This window comes from Sminthopsis crassicaudata, chromosome 4, assembly GCF_048593235.1.
Source record: "Sminthopsis crassicaudata isolate SCR6 chromosome 4, ASM4859323v1, whole genome shotgun sequence".
Taxonomy (NCBI): domain Eukaryota; kingdom Metazoa; phylum Chordata; class Mammalia; order Dasyuromorphia; family Dasyuridae; genus Sminthopsis; species Sminthopsis crassicaudata.
Window position 1 is genome coordinate 92819533 of NC_133620.1, and position 25360 is coordinate 92844892.

The window sequence follows — 25360 nt, forward strand, 5'->3', positions numbered from 1 at the left end:
AAGAAATATTATGTAAAAAAAGAATATTTTATTAAATGAGCAATGTTTATTATAGTTGCCTAAATATTTAGCTGTGATTATTGATTCTTAAACTGCTGATATTGTTGTTTGGGTAGCCAGAGATTTGGATTTTTCCTTAGAGTAATTAAATAATAAGACTTTAGAAAAAGACCTTTTCATTTTATTTGAATCTCCTAATGGTTTCTAAAGTATTCAGAAATTTAATTTTTAAATTATCATATGTAGTAAAATTAAATATATTATCATTTAAGTAAGTGCTAAGAGGTGCCAACAGAAGAATAGAGCAACATTCTATGTGGTTTGATTTTTCAGTATAAAAAATGGAACCGTAATTTGAACAAAATCTAGTAGTATATTAATAATTTGTCATTTATATTTATTGCTCCAATACTTGCTTATTTTGTATTTTATCAGCTCATATAAGTCCTGAAAGAATGTTTTAAATGTCAGTTTGTGTGATTTTAAAAGAATGGTTGAATTATAACAAGAAAATGATTAAAAATTATGAAATGTATTTTTTTAGTAGTAAGGTACATTTAATAAGAATATTGTATTCTTTCACCTCCATTCCTAACCAAAAAAAAAAAAAAAAAAGTTTTCAAAAATTTTCCCTTTGAAAATACTGTACCTCTTTCTTGACAATTTTATTTATTTATTTTACAGATATAAAACCAGCTAATGTATTCATTACAGCCACAGGAGTAGTAAAACTTGGAGATCTTGGACTGGGTCGATTTTTCAGCTCTAAAACCACAGCTGCACATTCTTTAGGTAGGAATTATTAAATAATTTCAAACAACTATTTTATCACTTATAAAAAATCATATGCATAGATACTTGATGTAGTTTCCTTGCAAGTGCCAGATAAAATAATTTTTTAAATTAAATCATCAATTTCATGAACATAATAAAAATTATCATTTGGAGATTTACTATCTGTTTCAATAAAACAGTTTAATATTGTTTTCTTGACCTCAGTCATTTTGGTAGATGATGTCTGCTAAGAGCAAGTATGATTTTCCTATTAGCATAAAGTATTCATTTTATAATAGTAGAATGAGAACTAATGAATCAGCTGCTTTCCTGGCTGAGGATTATACTTTCCTTATCATTACTCTGGAAAAAAATCATAGCAGTTTTTTTAAATGTTTATTTTTAATGAGAAAGTATATTGAAGGGGAGGATGAAGTATATTGAGGAGATGAATATATTTTTTAAAGATTATGGATCATTGACCAGATATGTATCTTACAAATTATACATCATACAATTTTGGCATCTCAGAAACATATTCTCTTTTTTTATATTGAAAATAGAATTTAATTTAAGTTTTGAAATGTTAAGAATAGGGAAAAATACTATTAGCCAGAATAAATGATTTTGAATTTGTTATCTTGAAGTTTTGTGAATTGTCTTAAAAAGTCCTTAAAATATTTTTCTTTTTTCCTTTATGTGCTTGAAGAATTAGTTATTAGTAGAGAAAATGGATAAAAATTCAAGTATTCGAACCTAAGTGAAGTTATTTTTAGAGTTAGCAATGACTTTCCATCCTTGGACCCTGTGTTATTTTCTTCATTTGAAATAAAGATTAAATTTAGTTTGTAAACTTGATATTCCATCTTTTTTTGTGTTGAAAGAATTTTAAACTTATTAAAAATAAAATTATTTAAAATTAAAATACCAAAATGTATAATCGTTAAGAAATATAGAAGCATGTTAGTGGAAAGCCCATCAAACTAAAGTCGCTTATTGACTTGCAGCTGGGCAAGAACTCACCTAGTCCACAGATTCATTTTATAAGTAAAGAAATTAAGACTCAGAGATGTTTAATAATATTCCAGAGGTATACAACATAGCGATTGGAACCTAGGTTCTCTGATTTCAAATAAAACATGCTTTTCACTACACCATTTTGCTTTTACAGTGTAATAAATATATGCCTTTTCTCTCCAAAGAGATATGGTAGGACCAAATGAAGTAACAGGTGACAATGCTTTTGAAAGGTATTAAGCAGTATGCAGCTGCAGGATGATATTCTTATTTCTTACTATGGATCTTTTTTATTGAGAAATTGGAAAACTTCTAAGACTTAATAAGGAATTAAATAAGGATGTTCACAGGAACACAAGCAAGAACTTCACAATGTTTATCTAATATTAGCAATAGGTAATTACATAAATTTAACAACACTGAAAATAAATCCTCGGGTTTTTGGAAACTCACAACTTCAATTATAAAATGAAAAGATTGAGAAACAAAAGAGTCCATGTAGATAATCTTATGTCACTTCAGTAAGATGGTGTTCTGAATTTTCAAATTCAAAGAAAATTATTATTTAATTCATTCTAGAAAAATGTTAGCATATCTTTTCAGAATATGCCTTTTCCACTAACAAATTGGATTTAATACTTAACCTTGTGATAAAGGCAAAGTTTTATGTTTTCTCTGTAAAAACTTATTAGGGGGAAAAAGCACTTATCTTAAAACTATTAGCTCTGGAAAGAATACAGATTGTCACTTTTTTTTTCCATCTTTTTCTGAATCTCTGAAGACCTTTGAAGAATTCAATTATATTCTAATCTACAGCATCATAACTAACACATGTGTAAACAGTAATCCTCTCTTAATATAGTCATATCCTGACAACCTCTAAATATCAGATTTTGTTGATAGCTATTGGAAATATAGAAAACCTATTCATTTGAAAATATTAACATAGACTTTTTCAAGATAGATGATTAAAACACAAATTCATATAAAGGTATATCTTTGTGTTTTCAAGTAATGTGTCATATTGTGTCAGATTTTGTTAATTCCTTTAAAAATTATCTTGGGACTAATTGATAAATGATAAATACCAATGCTTTATTTTAAACAGAAACCTTGCATCGTTATTAAAAATACTTCATATCATTTATTGAGAATATAAAAGTTTTCATGAATTACAATTTAAATATTTCAGTGAGTTATTTCTTAGATATTTATCTATGTATTGAGATGTACTGTTTCTCATATATATATTTCCTCAGGAAATATTCTTAATAGATTTTGTTTTTCCAAGAGTACTCAAATAAATTCCTAGTGGAGTCATAAAAACACTCAAGATTCTATCACCAAACATGTTATCACAGAACACCAGATAGGAAAGGAGCCTCAGAGGCTGTCTACAGCACAATCCTTACAAGAATAGAAATTCCCTCTTATGTCATACTCAACAAGTGTTCGATGTAGTCTTCCCTGAAAAAATTTCCAATGAGATACAAACTTATGGCCTCCTGAGGCATCTCATTCCACTTTTGAATACCTGTAATTGTTAGAAAGTTTTTCTGTACTTCAGTCAATCATTGAACAAGCATTTATAAAACATTTCCTAGTGTGTCAGGAACTACAATAGGACTGAGAATGTAAAAATAAATACTTATTCAGCTCTCCAAATGGGCCAAAAACATTTTAATTGAGGTTGTGTCTACACATTGGTTTTTCAGTTTCATCATATAACTATATAGTTAACATGACACCAAAGTCTCTTTGATTTCCTCTTCTCTACAATTACTAGGTTAAACTGTAGTTAGGATTGGAATAGTTCTTTTTGCTTTATGTATAGATCTGAATTGAATTATTCTTTCTAGCAAATTGTGGTTCAAAACAAAACAAAAATTTGCTGTATTAATAAATCTGTAAGTTTTAAGACTATGTAATTAAGAAAGTACATTATACATCATAAACAAGTAAATAGCACATATTAAAAGTACACTGTATAAATATTGATGCATTATCTTTTATTGGTAGTTAGTAAGTTGTGGTAAAGGACAGCATTACAAGAAAGTACTTAGGACACTATTATTAACCTTACTTTATTTTAATATACTTTATAACAAGAGGTCTTTAAAACTAGAACTTTTAATCACACACACACACACACACACACACACACACACACACACACACACACACATATATATATATATATATATATATATATATATATATATATATATATATATATATATATATATATATATATATTATATATAACTTGAGATTTCAAGAAAAGCATTTGTTCATGTCATTCTATAGGAAATTTGTTCTCCTATCCCCAGTAGAATATAAACTCCTTGAAGTCAGGTATTATTTCATTAGCCACCACAAATGCCACTGTTACTTCAGATATAAATGAGAGACCACATAGCACTGAGGGCAATTTTGAATTAATGAATTGGCCATAGACTGATTATGGCCACAGAATTCATTTACAAATAATAACTCTACTAGAAGTTAAGAATTTCCCAAAGGACGATGAAGAAAAATTCAACATAGGAATGAGCCAACTGTAACATTTTAAATAAAAGATTTTACATTGGAAATCATGTAAAAGATGGCATCAAAGAAATGTGTGACAGAAAAAGAACATGGGTTGGTCACATATTTAGAATTGGGGATAATCAGTAAACAGCCTATATGTTACAGTAATATCTTGTTGATGCAACAGTAGTATATTGAGTGGTCCCAAATGAAAAATCATTATTATGTGTAAAGTACTGTGCTAAGTACTGAGAATACAAATAGGAAAAAAAAGTAAGAGTATCTCTGATGATTGGTTGGTTGTTGTCCCATGTACTTGAAGAGAGCCAAAATGACATCACTTTGTTAGTCGAGATACAATGTATCCGACTGTGGCTGAACAGACCAATATGAATGCTCTGCTACAGGTCAGACATAAATAGTCCCTTTGAACATTTGGGGTGACTTACTAATTTTGCACATCTCATATTTTTTCTGAGCCAATTCAGTTTTGCTTTGCTCAGAGAGCACAGCACCTACTCTCATGAGTGCTTGCCATGTTGGGCAGTCCTGTACCAGTGTTTCCCATGTCATAACAATCGATTCTGAAGTTCTTAAGAGAGACTGAGAGTGTTATTGTATCACCGAGCACTTGTCCTATGTGAATTTTCCATAAGATAATTTTTTTTGGCAAGCTTAATTTGGCATTCCAACAGTTGACCAGCCCAATGGAATTGTGCTCTCTGCAGTAGAGTTGGAATGCTTGGCAGCTTAGTCTGCCAGGTGATCTTCAGAATCTTTCTATGACAATTCAAATGAAAGTAACTCAAGTTTCCTGACATGGCTCTGGTTTACTACCCAGGTTTCACAGGCATGCAACAAAGAGGTCATCACAAAAACTCTTCAGAAGTCAGTTTAATATCTATCCTCTCCCACATTTTCCTTTCCTCTTAAACAATGAAGGAAAAAAAAAAGTGTTTCTGATAAGAAGGAACTTACATGCTAATTGGGGAATGGGATGAGAAAAACCATATAGAAACATGTTATATAGAAGATACAAAGAAAATAATTGAGAGGAAAGGGACTAAGATTAAGAGAAGTTGGAGAAGCCTTCCTATAGAAAAATGGAATTTTAGTTGAGACTTGAAGAAATCTGGATAACCAGTAGGCAGAAATGAGGAGGGAGAACATTTTAAGGGGACAAGCCAGAGCTGAGAAGAGTGTTTGCAGAAGTCATAAGGCAGATGTCACTGGATCAGAGTATGTGGCAAGGAAAAAGATGTAAGATAGAAAAGTAAGGATGGGGCTAGATTATTAAGGACTTTGAATACCAAGCAGAGCATTTTGTTTTCTGGAGAAATTTTCATTTGCTTCTTGGAGACAATAGGAAACCACTGGGATTTATTGAGTATGGGAGGGATATGATCAGACTGATGTTTTAGGAAAATCTCTTTGGTAACTGAATAAAGGATGGATTGGAAGAGGAACTATGTAAGGCAGACTCACCAGTAGGCTATTTTAATAGTCTAGAATGATATATTGAGGAGCTGCACTAGAAAGATGGCATTATGAAGAGGAGAGAAGACTTATTTGAGAAATGCTCTAAAGATTAAATGGGCAAGCCTTGGAAAGAGTTTGGATGGGAGATGATAGTGAAGAGTCCAAGAATTGCTAAAATTATAGCACTGTTTCACAATTTTGAGGAATTTGGGCTAGAAGTAGGGCCAGTAGTTTGGGGGGCATCTGGGCTTTACTGACTGATAAATATCATTTAGTTGACATTTGGTATAATGGTGGGGAGGATGGTTGGCTCCTACTCTACAAATTTCTCTCTCTGATGACTTTAGGATCTGAATTGTAAGTTGTAAGATGGATCAAAAAGAGTGATAAAGAAGGGAAGACTGCTATTCCCAGGATTGTTAGCCTTCAGGTCCTATACTATCTCCAATCTCAGAAGACCTGAAAGGAAGGTATTTGACTCATTAGGTTTATTCTACCTACTATTTCGCTTTAGGGTGCCTTGCTACTTCAGCTGACTGACTTGCCTGAAAAGTTGATTAAAAGATATGGATGAGAGCCTTACTAGATGGGTGTGTATAGGACATTTTCAGGTTTTTAGAGAAATGATTCATGTCCCTGGAGATACCTGCACATTAGATTGCCCCTTAGCATGCAGTGATCCTTGCATAAACATTTGATTTGTTGAATAAAGAAAAATTGAATTTAGTTGGTCACTTTCATTAGTACCATCCATATAATACCAATTTTTTAATGTAAACACCTTGGTGATACTCAGAATTAAAAGATTTTCAAAGGCTATTTGACCTATCTTGTATTGAAAAAATAATTCCTTTTTCACCATACTTGACACATAGAGAGCATTTGTGTTACTCCCTTTAAAAAGGGGACACTCATTATCATGCTACTTTTAAGTAATTCTAATTGTTAGCAGATTTCTCATTATATCAAGTCTAAATCAGCCTTTCTGCAACTTCTACCCATTGCTTCTAGTTCTCCCCTCTGGAGCCAAGCAGAGCACATCTGATCCCTCTTTCCTGTGACAGCTCTTCAGCAATTTGGAGACAGCTATTCCTATTGAGAATCACCTCTAGGAACTTTATGTTCCCTCTTTAGATTTTCCTCATGTCTGCCAAATAAGCTTTCTAACTTGTTTTATCTTTGTCATATGGGGATGGTAAAACATGGTACTATGAAAAGAAGGTTGAATGTAGAGTTTGCATGCAAAATATGGGTTTGAATCCTGGCTCTGCCATTTGGTACTTAGGTGACTTTGGACATGTCATTTCCCCTCTCCAGGCCTTAGTTTCCTCTCTTGGAGAGGGAAGAGAGGTATGATCAAGATGGTCTCTCAGGTTCATAACAGTTCCACATAGAAAAACTGAAATAAATTTCTTCTTTGGACTCTTCAGAGAATCTCAGCAGTAGCAGGATTTTCTATGGTCTTTTGGTCAGACCTGAACTTGAAATGTAGTCTCTTAATATGGCTAAGTATTTCCTGACCTAAATGGTGGTCAAAATGGAAAAGGGAGAGAAGCAAGGGAAAGGGGGAGAAGAAGAAATCTTCAATCCTTGGTTTCAGCTTCACTGAGGCACGGGGAACATCAAACCACCAATATGTTGGGCTATGTAGAGAGCTTTTACAGTAGAATGGCCAGCCTGCAGTGCCGGCTCATTTCTGAACAGTATGGATTGAGAGGCAGTTGTATGGTATGATGAGAAAAATACAGATTCTGAAATCCAAGGCCTTTGTTCCACACCTTGCTTTGATTCTTGAGCAAGTCACTAGACTTCCCTGGGCTCTGTTGTTGTTGGGTTGTGATTGTTGTTGGGTTTTTTTTTTTTTTTTTTTTTTTTTTTTTTTTTTTTTTTTATTGAGGGAGTTTAAGTAGTCTGCAAAGTCCTCTCCAGCTCTCAATGCTGGAGGATCTACAGTAGGAGATTCTTGCTAATTCTTGATGACAGAGGATCTATAGGTGGTTCTTTCCAGATTTTTTTGGTTCTGTGATCTTGTGACCTTGGGCAGGTGACTTAATTTTTCAGGGTCTAAATGTCTTCATCTCTAAAATGAAGAAGCTAGACTTATTGGCCTCTGATAATTCTTCTAATTCTGAGTCTGTGATTCTGTATATCTAATCTTTGAATTTTAGAAATTAACTTGTATGTGTCCCTAGAGACAAGGTGTTATAGTAGAGAGAAAACTGGGGTTAGGATGAGGTGTTGGTTTTTAGGCCGGATTCCAAAACTTCTTAATTGTGCGTTGTTATCTCCACAGATCTCAGTTTACTCATCTATAAAATGGGCATCATAATCCATTTGTACCACCTCTCTCAAAGGGCTTTTTTAGTAGGGAGAAAATTCTTTGTAAATCTTAAGGTGCTGTAGAAATATAACTTGTAATGAGAAACATGGTTGCTGTTGTTCTTTGGAAGTGAAGGCAGCCCTAACCAACAGATCTAAGAGTCTCAGCATGGATAGGGAGGGGATTTCAATTGCATGTGATCAGTCTTGGGACTAAAAAATGGCTGCTCCCTGGGACAATAATGAGAAGTGACTACAAAAAGGTGTGACTTGCCAAACCAAGTCATCAGGATTCCAGAAGAAGACATTCCTAATTTTGAGTTAAGGACAATTTTCTTGATGTAGCCAGGTCTGGGAATTGGAAGAACCAGATGAGTGGTTGTGACAGAGTACTACTGAGCAAACAGACTACTGTTACAGTAGCCAGAGAAGCAAGAGGAGTCAGAGGCTCTGAGTCTCAGTGGGAGATCTATGGGGTTTGGAAGAAAGGGAAAGAAGAAAGTCAAGGGAGTTCCAAGTTCTAGAGCTTGGAAAAGCCTTTGAGATCATTCTAGCCTAAACTACTTCAAGTAAAGAAACAGGTCTGTGGAAGGAAAGCTACTTCTTTTAGGTAGTAAGTGGAAGAACTGGATTTTTTACCATCAAATGTTTAAAAAATTTTCACAAATTTCAAAATGTGTGCGTTTCAAGTATGTGCAATTTTTGTCATTTTAAGCTAGAATTTAAAGCTAGAAAAGACATTAAAAATCATCCATTTGTAGATTCACAGATGAAAGGGAGAACCTGACAGGTCATTGAGTTGAACTGTTCATTTTATAACTAAGGAAACTGAGACTCAGAGATTAAGTGAATTACTCAGGTTCACGCAGTTAATAAATATCAGAAGCAGGTTTCAAGTTTGGTTGAGCCCTCTCTATTCTAGCTATCCTTTTCTAAATGAGGAGAGATCCAGTCTAGAAAAGTTAAATGGATATAATGCTAATTTTGGAGAGTCAGGAGAATCAAATCCTACCTACCTGTGTGATCATGAACAAACCTCTCATTATAGAAATATTATATATGGAAAAAATAAAATGCATTCAGTGAGAGATAATACAAGTCAGTCATGATCTTTGCTTTTCTCTTATCCTTAAAATAACTGAATATTTAGCACAAATGTGCTTGCAGAATAATTGGAAATTAAGCTATTTGATAAAAGCAAGAAACATTAAACAGTAAATTATGACATACTTAAAAGCTTTGGATCCAGCAAAAATCCTGAATGAAATTATCAAGTGAATTTGATTTGGAAACACATTACAACTTTCAGCATTATTTTATTTTGGCTATAAGATATTTTTATTGCAATAACTATCCTTATTATACTATACTACTGGCATACATATTTCACTTTTTAAAGCAGATCTCAAAACCTCTTTTTTTTAAAAATGGTTTTCTTTGTGGTACTCTTTCCCCTTCATTAACTTTCTTTTAAGACCTTTCCCTCTTTCTAACATACTTTTGAAGCCATCCCCATTTTCCCAGTTATCCAAGCTTACAACATAGATAGCTTTCTTGAGTCTTCAATATATCCTCTCTATTCCATCTTTCCTCCTATTGCCAGTCCATCCAATCATTTGGCAGATCTTAAAGATTCTTTCTTCTCAACATATCTTGTCTCCTCCACCCCTCTCCTCTTTTCTCTGATACTACTTTAAGGTGAGTTTCATCATGTATTGCCTAGCATCATGTCTGACATGTAGGTGTTTAATAAATGCTTGTTGATGTATCAAAGAGGTGTCAGGAGAAAAGTGTTCCACTGTAATTTGGACAAATATGTGAAAAACTAATGTAATAATTATTTGATCCATTTTATAGGATTTAGAAACATATGTCAGAAATTCTAGCATTAATTTATATCGGCTAAAAGACGTGATAACTGTCTTTAATATACCATGTTACTGGCATACATAGTTCACTTTTTAAAGGACATGTGCAAACCAAAAGATTAAGTTCTAGAGCTTTTTTGTTTGTTTTTTGAATAATAATAGAGCCTACTTTACAGGGTTATTGTGAGGATCAATATTTATAAGAAAATTATTTTATAGTCTTTAACATAGTGCTTAGGCCATAGTGTTATATTAATGTTAGCTATTATTACTATTGTTATACCACTCAATTCCTATCCCTATAGTCAAAGAATAATATACTTGGTAGAACAGAATAAGGTTTATTACTGTGTCCATCCACTCTCTTTCCTTAATAGTTTCTTTTTGTTCCTAGTCCTACATCTTGAAGCTAAGCAAAACAAATCTAATATCTCTTCTAAAAACATAGTACCATGTATACAGGAGGGATTTAATAAATATTTGTTGTATTGAATTCTATGTACCATCCCTTCAAATACTTGGTAACTGTTGTCATGAAGTCTTCTCTGAGATAAAAATCTCCTCTTCTTTCAGTTGACTTCTCCTTTAACATGTTAAGTAATTTCATCATTCTGATCTCTTTCTTTTTGGTAAATTCCAATTTGTCTTTATCTTTCCTGATATACAGTATGGAGAATTAAGCAAAGTACTTTAGATATGGCCTAAGTAAAGTATGGTGGAATACCATTATCTTATTTACTGTGGACCTTCATCTATTAGTAAAGAGAACAGGTCTGAAGGTACTCATATTAAGTCTAAGTACCCAAAGTATCTTTTCATAAGATTTCTTTCAGAATCCTGTGATTGTGCAGTTGATTAAAAAAAAAAAAAATACAGGATTTTTCCTTTATCCTTTTTCAATTATTTTGTTTTACTGAGTTTTTCAACAAATATTTCTTGAGTGCCTTCTATATATAAAAATAGTCATTTGTTGGGGGAAAGGTATAAAAAAATAAAGTTCCTGCTTTTAAGAAAGCTATGATTGAATTGGGGAGAAGCGTATATGGTAAGGAACGATAACAAAATAACTGTAAGGTAGAATCTGAATCTATATTCTGTTGTGGTAAGTTCCATCAGAGACTTTTATCAGCCTTCTATTTCAACCTAATCTGATAGGAATCCTAGCTAAAATATACTTGGTTGTTGATGGTATTCTCTTTGAGGCAGCTGCACTGTTGTAAAGCTCTACTTGTTAAGAAGTTTTTCATGACATCATCCCCAAATGTGCATTTTTGCAAATTGAGTTATCATCTAGAGCCAAACCGAACAATTCCTTCTTCTACATGACAGACTTTCAAATACTATTTTCGTCCTGTATTTTCCTTTCTTTAGGCTAAACTTGCCTGTAGCTAGAGAAGGAAATGGCCAACCACTCCGGTATCTTTGTCAAGAAAACCCCAAATTTCATCATGAAGAATCAAACTGAAATGACTAAATATCAACAACAATAAAAATACCTCACGAACCAATCCACATGTCATAGGCTCAAATTCTTTCATTATCCTTGTTGCCTTTATCTTAACATTCTCTAACTCATTAGCATTCTTAAACTCTTAACAATTCAGAATTGAACATAGTACACAGATGAGGGTTGATGAAGACAGAGCACACCAAGATTGTAATTGTATTATGGATCTAAAACTGGAAGGGACTTTAGAGACTAATCTTTCAGATGAGAAAACTGAGGCATTGAGAAGTTAAATGACTTGCCAAATCCAGAGCTTATTTCATAGGTAGAAGTTGAATCCAAGTCTTCCTGATTCCAAGTCCAAGTCCTCTAAATTGTATTGTATCTCCACTGTGCCATGTGACCTTTTTTGGAATCTTTGTCCCCCTTAATCTATCACAAGATCAATTTTTGGGGGGAGCTGCCATATTGTATTCCCAACATATTATTCTTGCTGTATGCTAAAATCTCACTTTTCAGGATAACTACTAGCCATACTTAAATGCAACACTACACATTCATTGCTACTGAATTTTTATTTTATTAGATTTATCTCAGGACTATGTCCTAATGAAATCCTTCTGGATCCTGATCGTGCCATCCAGTGTGTTAGATGACATCTTCTCAGCTTTATGTAATCTCCATGCTCAATGAGAAGTATAATATGTTTTGAGAGAAAAGAGAGATCATCTCTGGTAGGAAGTAGATTTGGAGAAACTTTCATGCAGTGCCTCTGATTTGGATTTTGAATTGGGGGTAGAATTTGAACAGGAAATACAGAGAACAACATTCTAAAGAATGAAACAACATGAACCAAAGGCAAGGTATGTTCCAGGAACTTCTAGTAACCCAGTTTGTATAAATTATATTAAAGCTCTAGCCTCTCTTAATCTGTATTGAACTCTGTAACTGGCATATCCATACCCTTTAAAATGTTAATAGGCTGATTTTTTTCCCCTAGGTCAAACTTAAGAGACTTCTGGACATACTGTCTTGTTGTTGGGTCTACTTGCAGAATAATTCCTGACTTCTTGTTCACTTTTTAGTTAACTAACTGGTTTCTAATTTCTTTGGGATTTGATCTGTCCCTGGTAGACATGTCACCCTGGTTTCCTTCTACCCACTGTATAGAACTCTTAAATTTCTTTCATTTTATTGTTCAGTCATTTCAATCATGTCTGACTTTTCATGATCCCATTTGATGTTTTCTTGGCAAAGATACTGGAGTAGTTTGCCATTTCTTTTCTCTAGTTCATCCTACAGAGGAGGAAAAAAAGAAAACAGGGTTAAGTGATTTGTTCAACATCACATAGCTAGTAAGTGTCTAAAACAGTATTTGTGCTCGGATCTTCCTAACTCTAGGCCTGGGCTCTAACCCACTGAAGCACCTAACTAACCACTCTTCCACTTTTAAATCATTTTGCATCAATCTTACGGATTAGTAGGTTTTGGTCCTTTGTTACTTTTCTGTCAGTTTAGCTATCTTGCCTATACCTCTCACTACCATCATCACTACCTTGGATATACAAATTATGAAATGAAACCTTTATTATCCAAGGTCATCTGATAACATTAAAATTATATTCCAGTCACATTAAATGAAGAAGTTAATATTTTCACAAAATGACTAAAGTTTGTGACAGAGAGAAAGGCAGTGAGTAGTACTGACAACGGCAAAAGTGCAGATTTTGCCCACTTCTTATATTCTCTGGTGGAAAGATTTCCATATATTATTGTCAGACTCTCCTCAGCAGTGTCTCCTATTGGACATTTTGCTACGTCATAATTGTATTCTCTAAGTCTTGCTCTTTTTCTACTTCTAAAGCAAAAATACCCAGGAGGAGGAGACTCTAGCCACTTTCTCCAGTTAGTATCCAGCAAGCTAGAACATTCATTCAGACATAAGAGTTGTCTTAGATGTTTAGAAGACTATCAGGGCCAATAGACCACATGCAGATTCAAAAACAGATCTGAATTTTCACACTGTATTCTCTTGAGTGTACAATTAGTGATCTCCACACTATTTTCTAGTGTGATGTTATCTGTGATTGTATAGCACTGGAACTAAGACTACATGGTGGAAGTTACAGAAGACAAATTTTGACTCAATATAAAACAAAGTAGTCTAATTTTCCCTGTAAAATATGAGTCAAGGTTCTTAGCTAAGATTAAGGACTGAAGGCAAAACCACAGAACCCTTAAAAAGGGACGAAAGAGTGTCTATGAGAGTGGGATAGTGAATTAATGAGAGGGTCTAGGATTGCTTTATATCAGTGAGAGCCCAGCTGAGGTTATTTAGCATAAATATGTGATGGACCCAATTGGAATAGTTACATGATTTTCTGCCTCTTCATTCTACAGCAGATATGTAGGACCAAAGGCAGTAAATCCTAGAAGTGATGATACAAGGCAGAGGCTTAACAGGACACAATTAGTGAAATGACATGGGGGCAAGGGACTCCCTTTTCAATTCTCTGCCTTTTAGTTTCTCCGACTTTATTCATGTCAAAACCTATCTTCTTCAGAAAGTTTTTCCTGCTCCCTCCAATTTCCTAATGTCTTCTTTTCTCAGATTGCTTCCATGGACTTTGTATATATTTTGTAAATTTATTTGTATGTTTTATTTCTCATTAGAATATAATCTCCTTGAGGGTAAAATTGCTTTACCTTTCATCCATAACCTTCAATCACTTAGCAATTTGCCTGACATATTGTGAGTACTTCACAAATAATTAACTTAATTAACATAGTCATAGCCTAAAATATGTGCTTAATAAATGCTTATTAATTGCCTGCATAGCAGATATGCCTTTTAAAAATAGAATAGGATCATTTGCTATTAACAAATTATATAAATTATTGGAAATTAATTGTGAAAAAAATTATCATGATTGCTCTAAATCCTTAATTTTAAAAATGAAAGATTAGTGATAATAGTGAAGAGCCTGTCACCATAATAGACCACACAATTGGCAGATGTGTCTTTTTATTATGTTGGTCTGAATTTGTGACATTGCCAGTAGAGTAAATGCATGAGCATCATTTGAAAATAGATATCTGAATTTTCACACTGCATTCTCTTGAGTGTACAATTTATGGTACCCACACTATTTCCAAGTGTGATATATTATCTGATTGCAGCTTGAAACATTATTGTTCTTGAAGCAGAAATCAAACAGCTTCATTTTTTTGTGTCAGGTGCCACCTGTGGTCACATGCTTGTTTTCCCCACACCTTTCACTAGCACCTTTCTCCTACTCCATAGATGTTCCTTTGGCTTATACCCCATCATAGTTCAATATGTTTTTTGGCCTCAAAAGGCAGCATATGTTTGCTGTCAACACTGTTATCAACCCCCACTGTGCCCGGTTCACCACTTCTGATTTATTTTTGCCTTTCTATCTTTTCTCAACTTGTGTAATTGTGCAGTGTATTTTTAACCTTAGTAACAAGATTTCATCTCATTTTAAACTGTGTAAATCTTACCTTAAAAGCATTATTGTAAATATGCTTTTTGGGGGGCATCTTAATAAAAAATCTGTATCATAACATATATTAGAATATTTATATTCATCATTTATATTATATTATAATCCCTTATACATAACATAATTCATAATGAATCTATCATGAATTTATTATGCTTATTCCACTGAATTGTATGTACCCTTATGCTTTTTGACCAGCTGTGTAATATTTAGAAAGTTTGTTTTTAAAAATATATTTATTTATTTAAAACATACATAAATATTCACACTCATATATGTATATCTCATATATATATATACACACATATATAAACATATATATATACATATAATACTATATGTGGACATGTATATCCATATGCACTTACATATATAGTCATGCATATAAAACAGTATTAATAGTTACCATATTATATGTGTGTGTGTGTATATATATATATATATGTGTGTGTGTGTGTATATATATATATGTGTGTGTGTGTATATATATATATATATATATATATATATATTATACGCTTAATTTTGTCTGAGTTCAATGATTACTTGCCCTAATTTTTTTTCCTAATAATTTCTGTTTCTTATCCTTGTTACTGTGTTTGTATGATTCTCTTATTTCATATCCCTGCTAACTCTTCTATTTTAGTTCTACTCCTTAACTTGCTGTACTATTACTTAAGCTCCCGACACACATGGATCCCCCTACATTCTCCTTATCTTCTCTCCCTACCCTTTTCTTTCATTTTTATTCCATTCCTATTAACCTACCTACCTTGTCTCACTGCTGTAAAATCTACACACTGTTCTATATCCTACCTTATCCTATTCCCTCTGCTTTTATTTCTTTATAACTTTTGGAGAGTGCTATACCCTTCAGGGGAGGGTGTGTGTGTGTTTATTGTTCTCTGTATTACCCTTTAGACAAGTTTTCGGTCTGCCACACTAAAGTATATCTCATTTTATGGTGGTTTAAAAATGGACTTCTGTTCTTAAATTTTGTTATTTATTTTTAACATTCATTTAAAGTTATTTTCCTCCCCCTCTGTTTATTGAGAAGATAAGCAGTATTATCAGTTAGACATGTCATATCATGTAAAACACATTTCCAAATTAGCCATGTTGCAAAAAAAAAAAAAAAAAAAAAAAAGGCAAAAAAAAAATTATACCTTCATCTTGCACTCAGACTTAAGTTCTCTCACTGACTTAAGTTCATGGGTTTGTGAATTTAGTAACCTCTGTGCTTCAGTTTCCTTATTTCAAAAATGAAAATTGACTTAGGAAATCTATGCAACAAGGGGCAGCTACATGGTGCAGTGGATAATTTTTCAATATTACCAGCTTTCTTTTCTTATCTAAATTTTCTGTTTTGGTTCTACCTCTGTGCCTCATTTTTATAGTATAATTACAATTTTTATCTTTTCCTATGCAAGTTTACTTTTTAGAGTTAGATAATACTCAGCTTTTCCCCAATCTTTCTTTGAACTACCCAATTATTGATGTCAGTCTTAGATAAAATAGTTTACATTTCCAGGTAATAAAACATAAACAATTTGTCCTTGTTGATTTCCTTGAAATTTATTTTTGATAGTTTGTATATGTTGTATATTAAATTTTCTATTGAATTCAGGTTTGGTTGAGACAAAATCCTGAAAATCTTGAGAGTTCATTAAATGTCCATTTTATTTGTTCAATATTATGCTTAATTTTGCTGGGTATGATATTTTTGGCCTCAAGCCTAGTTCTTTTGATTGTCGATATATACTATTCTACAACTTGCAGTCTTTTACTGCAGCTGCTGATAAATCCTGTATAATTGTAACTCCAGCATATTTGAATTGTTTGTTTCTTTTTGTAAAATTTTCTTTTTGATCAGGGGATTTTGAAATTGAGCAATAATGTTTCTATGTGTTTTCCTTGTAGGATATCTTTGAGGTAATAACTTGTGGACTTTTCCATTTCTAGTCTTCCCTTGTGTTCTATCACATCAGGAGAATTTTCTTTGATTATTTCTTGTATGATTATGCCAGAATCCTTTTTTTTTGGTCATATTTTCAGATAGTCCAATTTTTCTTATGTTTTCTTTTGCTCTGTTCTCCAAATCTGCTGTTTTTCTTATAAGATGTCTTATATTCTGTTTAATTTTTTCATTCTTTCTTTTTTATTATTATTTCTTATTCTCTTATAATTTTACTAGCTTCCCCTTGAGCAATTCTAATTTCCCCATTGTTTTTCTTTTTTAAGACTTCTATTTGGTTGACTGTCTTTTTATAATCTTATTTTTCTTCATTTTTTTTTTTTTTAGGTTTTTCTTTTAGGTTTTGTTGCATGCCTATTAATTTACTCTGTGCTAGACTGCATTTTGCTAGATGTTAGGGACAATAAAGCTGGAGATTTTGAATAAAAAAGTAGGTTGCCAGGCCTATCACAGAAGGAATAGAAAGGCAACATTGATTTGATTATTTGTTTCTGACCAAAAGGTAGAAAAGTGAGAGTGGATACCCAACATAGTTGAGTAATTTCTGATTAATAGTCAAGGAAACATAAGAGCTGACAGGTTATAGAAAAATCTTCTCACATGTCTCACTCTGTAACCACCCAAATAGGTTAGCTCTGCCTAAGGTTGCTGTTAAATAGATCATCTCTCCCTGGATTGTTCAGAGGGTCAGAGATGCATTCTCTTGCTTTAGACTCTGTTGCTTCATTTTCTCTGCAGGAGGCAGTCCGGTGGGCCTATGCAGAGTACTGGACTGAGGGTCAGGAAGGCCCAGGGTCAAACCTGACCTCACACATAGCTGTATGACCCTGGGCAAGTCACTTGACCTCTGCCTCAGTTTTCTTATCTAAAGCTGATGATGATAATAGCACCTACCTCCCATATTACTGTGGGGATTAAATAAGATAACATTTTAAAATACTTGACAAAGTACCAAGCATGTATTGTTTAACAAATTCTCCATCCTTTCTTCTTTGCCTGCCTCTTATTTTTTCTATTCCTTCCATTCTTTCCTTTATATTTCCCTGTCTGGGCATATGCTTTGTTTCTAGTTCATTTTTGTACAGGGCTATCTATATTATTGATTGAAAGGACAAAAGAATTTGATAGTAGCTGAATGGCAAATTCATGTAATAGCCAAAGCTTTAACTAGATACTAGTGGATTTCTTTTTAGTCACTTTCCCTCATGTTTAATCAGCATACAATAATGTGCATGATTACATTAATTTCTACTCATATTATGCAGCAATAGTCTTTTTTCTTATTCAGTTGGATACTAGTTAAGTTAAATATCAAAACTATGATAATGGATTACTTTTCTGTAGTGGCAGTTGGCTATAGCTCCATAGTCTAAAACTCCTGGGGTACAGTTTTGTAGCAATTAAGGAAAATGAAATGGCAGAAGACTGAACCCTTCTTTAGACTAGGTTCCTCTCCATTCTTCCACTGACCCCATTTAATCCTGTCTTTTCCTCCAAACCAAACATCTTCCCCAATAGTATACTTATTTCAGTAAAGACTAACTTATATAAATAATATTCGTAGCATTAATCAGGCTTACTCATTATAATACCATTTTGAATGTATTCCAAATATATTGAACAAAAATATGATATTTATATGTAAAAGACCAGTATTGATGTTCACAGTAGCATAATAAAGATGTTTTGTAGGGTTTTGAAATATCATCAGACTTCTCTTTAGAGGAGATAGAGTTTTGTTTTTGTTTTTAGTTTAGCTAGGCAAAATTTCTAATCATTTTTTCTCTGCTTCTTCACTTCTGGGTCATTGGAGGGTTCAGTTTGTATTGCAGTTAAGGTGCTATACTAAGGCTAAACTCTGTAAAATGCTAGCATTTGTTCTTCTTTTTCCCTATCATCAATCTTTCACACTCATATCAAACCCCTAATGTATCAGCAGGTTTCCCAGAGCTACTGGTTAAAATTACCTTTGCTTTTGGTAAACTATGAACCTTCAAACCTCAGTGTTTTCAGCTGCCCCCTGTGGATTCTGTGAAGCATCTTTCTGGCACATTACTCACTGCCAGTTACTAGCTTTATGTCTTGAAACAAGTAACCTGTTCGCAGCCAGTTTACTACTAAACCTGTTTCACCTTACTTTAAATGGAAGAAGAAAGTCAATTTGAAAACTAAACTCTGTAGTTCATGTGAAATATAAATAAGGCTCTGTTAAATCACAAGATGTGATATGTCTTAATTTCTTGGAATAATCTAACATTGAAAAAAGTATTTTAAAGTTTGCTTTCTGTCATGATTTTTTTAAGTTGGAAATTTTATTGACATCTTAAAACTGCAAACAGCATATTCTGTATGTCATAAAAATTGTAAATTTGATACTTATTCTTCTTAATGGTATTCTTAAAATATTAAAAATTATATATTCTTTGTTTTCCTGTCTCCACATCTTTTTTATCCTTTTTTTTTTCAATGTAAAAAATAATCATCCCTTGCTCATTTATATAAAGAATGGAATATCTTGGCTTGACATTATTAGTGAAAATGTATTCTAATTACATTTTTATATTAATTGTAAGTACTTTTAGGATGTTCAGAATAATGCAGATGTTTTGTAACTAATAAGCCTAAATTTTTGGTTTCTCCTTTTGAGAAAAAAAAAAAAAAAAAAAAAAAGAATGCTAATCAGTTGAAGTTCCTTGGAAGAGAGTTTGATGATGGGTAAGATTCTCTCTTTCTCTCCCAGTGAAAAAACCCCTTTTACACATAATCAGATTCTTATACCCAAGAATGCTCTTTAAAAACTAAAGTAAAAGAAAAATGTCCTACTTTGAATAAATAGCCAAGTATGCCAAACATTTAAGTAGACTTTGCCCCAAGCAAGAAGATCTCATGGTTGTTCTCACCCTGAGATCTTCTTCTGGCAAACCCTTAGGCCAGTCAGGGTGAGATAAATTGTCATCTCAGTTTGAACTTTAAAATATTCATTTTGGAAATTACTTCAGTGATTCATTTTTGAGACCTAATGATATGAGTTCCTTTGGTTTGGGCACTGAAATTTACTAAGTACTAAAATATACCAAGGGAAAGAAACAGATTTAATCGGGAAAACTATTCAACTGTCGTTTAAAAAAAAAAAAAAAAAAAAAAAAAGTCTTAGCGAAAAGTATTTTCTTGTTTTTTCCTCCAAAAACTTTTGAGCGCTTTGGCATATATCATCACATATCACTTTAAGGTACATGTGTTCTGCTTTCTAAAATGGATCAACTGAGCCACAGACCATTTATATGAATTGTCTACTAGCTCGGTTTTTCAGTAGAGCAAAGTCTAACTAAATTGATACAATCTGTCCTTCATGAAAAATTAAGAAACAGGATTGATTTTTGCAACTCCTTTTAGTACATTTTACTATTTTTAACTTAACAAATTAAATTTAAATTGCTATTGGCTATTCCAGATGTACAAACAAATGTGTATTCAGTGAAAAAAATAAAGTCAATGTGAAATGAATTCACGCTCCTTATTCAGCATTTTGTTTACTCCATTTTTAGAGTTTACTCACTAGAGTTAAGCCTAGACCAATCAAAAGCAAGTAAATTGAAATAACTGCCACCAAAAAAAAATATGTGTTTTATATGCTATAGTTTTTCACATGGTGTTTCCTTTGTGGGTTGTGAAGGAAAAGAAGAAAAATAAGTATCTAGCTAGGGAAAATCTTATAAAACAATATCTTGAGTTTCTTTAGATAATATTTTAGATTATAGTTAATAATTAGTACATATCCTTAAATATATATCAGGATCTTTATTTTAAAATCTTATTTGTTTTTGTGGAATTTTTTCTTTCAGTGGGTACACCTTACTACATGTCTCCAGAAAGGATACATGAAAATGGATACAACTTCAAATCTGACATCTGGTCTCTTGGCTGTCTGCTCTATGAGGTAACCCTGATAAATCCAATAAACCTGATATATCGATGTGCTTTTACTTTATGCAAGTCCCTTATGATGGGATACTTACTTAATATTTTGTTTATAGATATTATCTACCATATAGCCATTTTATCATCAAGAAACAATTTTATAAACAGATAATCATAAGAATGAAATGTACTATTCCTTATTATTTATTTATTTGTGAAACCTTAACTTTAAAGTATGTTGAAAATATACATGAATTCTGAAAATTGCATTTTTTAATAAAGGATTTCACTTATAAAAATGATAATCATCATTTATAATTTCATTCCTCATGGAATTTACACTTGAGCATTATATAAATATACATATATATTTAATTACATTAATTTTGCTATTATTGATTTTTGTTTATTTACATTTGAATTTGAGTTTAGTTATAAGTGGATAGACTGTTCAGGGAGTGCATTTTAGACATTTTATTGATATTTTTATTAGTAAAAATAGCTTTTATTTCCAAATGACTTTTTTAAAAATATAGAGGGCAGTCACCTAAACAAATATAGTCAAACATCTGAAAATAGAAGAGAAAGCAAGCTGAAAACATTAATATTTTAAACAGCATATGATATTTAAAAGAATTTATCAAAAATATAATTTTATTTTAATCACATTTTAATTAAAATATTTAATAAAAAGATAAATGATAATCTATTTTTAAAATTTTTTCTGATAAAATAACTAATATATGGATTTACTTTTATAATTTAAATACAAAAGAGAAAAACTATATATGGACTTTGATGTCTTCTAAAAATGATTTTCTTAGTCTGTTGTATTCTATTTCATATAAAGCTGTCTCAGTATTATATATGGATTTGATAACTTCAAAATTGTCCCACCAATATTTTGAAATAATTTTAAAATAGGTATTTGAAATTGGACTCAAAACACAAAATAGAAGTATGTGTAGTTTTATCTTTATCATTTTGAGCTCTTTGTTTTTAGGGACGTTTCAGTTTATTAATTTTGATTTTGATACTATTAAAAATGACTTCAAAGATATCTTAATAGGGTTTAAATAAAACAATTTAGTACTCCTAGAACCATGATAATGTTTAAAATTTTTTCTAATAAAAAATAATCATGAAACAGGATAAAAAATTATCATACTTTAAGAAACTTGATAAATTGTACTAATTTTTAGATGATTTTGGCATTTAATTTAACAGAATGAGTCACTTTTAAAAGCCAATTATTACAAGATTATAGAGCTTAGAAAATTATTTAGTATAATATTTAGATAACTAGTCATACTGTAAAGCTTATTATATGATATTATACAAAATTTTTTTAAATGACATTGCTCTATAATGTCTAAACCAACTAATCTTACCCTTCAGATTGATATTGACTTAGGTTAGATTCCATTCTTTTGTGAAACTGAATATAAAAAGCTTAATAGAACTTAAAAATAATTTTGTTAGAAGTTAATATAATGTTATAAGTTCAGTGAATCTCCTCTTCAGAAATAGACCTTTCATACTTTGCCTTGGTTTTTCCGAGGCACTGACCCATTTTTTGTGCATGCTCTAATTAAAATGCTCATCAAAATGAAAGCATGATATCCTTAAGACAACCAAGTCTCACTACCTCCTCCCATCTATGTATTGCATATTGTATATATCATTTACAATCTAAAATATTTATTGTGCTAATTTTATTTTTGTATTTTTTATGACTTTTATGTGTTCTCCAAATAAAAGTAGTTTAGAGTTGTGGTATTTTAATAAAGAGCTAATTGACCTTTACATTGGTACCTCCTCTCCAAATATGGTTTAATATGGCTTTAATTAACATTATCCAGAAATTTAATTTGAAAAAAAATCAGTGAATGTAACATCTTGTTGGTAACATTTCATACCAGATCTTACTAAGGATTGACTATTAACAATTTAAAGCTATGAAGCCTTTTTTTAAAAAATGTACCTTAAACTCAAAAAATTAGACTTTCAAATAATCCTGAAACCTCAAAAAAAGCTAGCTGTGCAGTTTTAATTGATATGCAACAAAGTAGACTTTACTAATTAAAATCAAGATGCTGTGCTTTTGCTACACGGACCTTTACATGGAAAAGTAGGTTTTACACATTTCCTTTATTGTTCAGCGCAGCAATTGCATCCTTACAGGGTTGTAGGTTGGTGGCTTACAGTTCAAAAAAAAAGAGAGCTGCCACCAGCCCTGAAGACAGACAGTGGGCTTTCGTCCCTCAGACACCCCCAGAATACTAATCAGGAAAGTCAGACCCTGGAGGTCAGGGAGCAAGTCAATCATTCTAGCGATCGTCTCAGTGTGGAGGATCAAATTAGCCTGAAAAATTCAGCTGCTGGGAGGAGAGGGCGAGCAGCTGTCAGGGGCAGCATCGAGATGCACTAATGAACCAGATGAATAGTGCAAAAGCTTGAAAATAAAAACAGGACAGTTGACATTTTTCATCTGTCAAAGCAGGAGATGCATGAAAATATAGTATTCCTGTTTTAACTCCTTAGGGGACATTCAGAGTGTTTTTTTTTTTTTTTTTAACACTGCTATATTCAGACAAAAATTCCATAATGAACTCCTGGCATATTATAATGACTATATATACATTTTCCTTAAAATTTTTATATTCACATAGATTCTTTAATTTTTACCTTTCTTTTACTTTAAGAAATCATTTTTTTGATTTTTGTTTCTACAGAAAGACATGCCAGCACATAAACCAAAAGTTATAACTGTTGGTATAGGTTAGCTTTGAGAAATTTCTTCATGAGTTCAATGTTCCATGTTTTAGGACATTTCAATGGCTTCCTGTTTTCTCAAGTTAATATGAAACTATTCATCATTACATTATGAATTAAGTTTTGGGAACACCTGTTACAGGAAATATTTCTTAATTTATTTCATGTTTTATGAGCAACCTAGCCTTTCATACTGAGGTTCTGAAGGAGTTAAAACTGATTCTGGAGGACCACAAGACAGATGAGAGCCATTTTCAGCTTGTCCTGTCCCTGCTGAAGCTCACTGAGTAGCACAGCGTGGACTAGCGTGTTTCACACACACTCTGCCTGTCTAGGGAATGTACACATTGTCCTTCCAAAATCAAACTTATTAGCACATGTAGAAAAGGGTGACTGACTTTGGGGCAGCATGGCACTCTGTGTTGCATTCATGCTGCTGTGGTTCAAAGATTTAGAAGGTTTTGAACAGGATAAGAACATTTTAAATTGAATTTTAGTTTGTAATCCTACTTACTTGAGTACTTGTTTGCACTTTAAATGTCAAGTTAGAACATGGTTTTAAAATAAATGTTATACTCAATAGTGTCTTCTTTAAATTTGGCATTCTTTGAGTAGATTTCTTCTGAAAAGAATACTTGTATTTTCTGTGATGGGCACTGAAATTGCTACTGTGCCTCCAAATTGAGTTTCCATATACTGTGTAGTATTTTTTGAGATATTACCTAGGGAGAGATGGGATAGATTTTGAAATTATTTCCAACTGCATTTCTTGTTTTGCTTTCCTAAACCACACATTTTTAAGACCAGATTATGTGGACTCATTTTTCATCCAGAGCGACCTTTCTTATCTTATGTAAAAATTAATTTCTTCTTAGTCTCTAAACTTAATCACATTCTGATTAAATTAATTTTTATTTAACTTTATAATTTGAACATATGCCTCAAATATGCTATAGTAATCTAGTTATGAGTAAATTTTATAGTGTTGTTAAATTAGTATATTCACAGAGAGATACTTTAAGATGTTAGTAATTTTCCTTTTCTAAAAATTGCTAATTGATAACTGCTAAATTTACTTTTTGTTAGATGAGAAAATGCCTGGTAAATTTAATTGTTGGGAAAATGAGAATTATAACTGCATTAATGCTCAGGATAGTCAATATATTGAGTCTATGCTATAGTTTTTCATAACTATTTTTAATCTGTCATACCTTTAAATTACCATCTTACCATATGAGTTTTGTTGGGGCATTTCACAGATGGCTGCATTGCAGAGTCCCTTCTATGGAGACAAAATGAATTTGTATTCTCTATGTAAGAAGATAGAACAGTGTGACTATCCACCTCTTCCCTCAGATCACTATTCAGAGGAAGTAAGTCATTTTCAAATCCACGTGTTCTCCTGCTGTTCCTTTTGCTAACTTTTACATTTTATTAAGAAGTTATACTTTCTCTAGAGATACAAATGAATGGCATAAGTGGCAGAAACAGCACTTTTCACTGCTTTCATTCTTTCTCAGACTCACTGGTTAAAGAGTTGACTCTGCAATTCATAAAGTGATGCACATCTCAGCATGTGGTATAGTATATATTGGCTTCTTTCTAGATATGGCAAGAATAGTAGCTTTCTTTACATCACATCATGCGTTGCAAAGGTAAAATTAATATTAGATCCTTGTTATATTTTAAGAGGCAGCTATCCACCAATCCCTTTTAAGAGGGTTTATTC

At 32.2% G+C, this 25360-nt stretch overlaps 1 protein-coding gene across 5 annotated transcripts in view; it reads left to right on the top strand.

The window, feature by feature from the left end:
* The window catches only part of NEK7 (NIMA related kinase 7), a 179418-nt gene that overhangs the window by 136241 nt on the left and 17817 nt on the right, over nucleotides 1–25360 (top strand). For 4 of the 5 annotated variants that reach the window (XM_074308693.1, XM_074308689.1, XM_074308692.1 and 1 more), the window contains 3 exons: nucleotides 685–792; nucleotides 20781–20875; nucleotides 24891–25004. In XM_074308693.1, coding sequence (XP_074164794.1) covers nucleotides 685–792; nucleotides 20781–20875; nucleotides 24891–25004 — 317 coding nt within the window. The remainder of the gene's footprint in view (nucleotides 1–684; nucleotides 793–20780; nucleotides 20876–24890; nucleotides 25005–25360) is intronic. The other variant, XM_074308691.1, reaches the window with a different exon arrangement.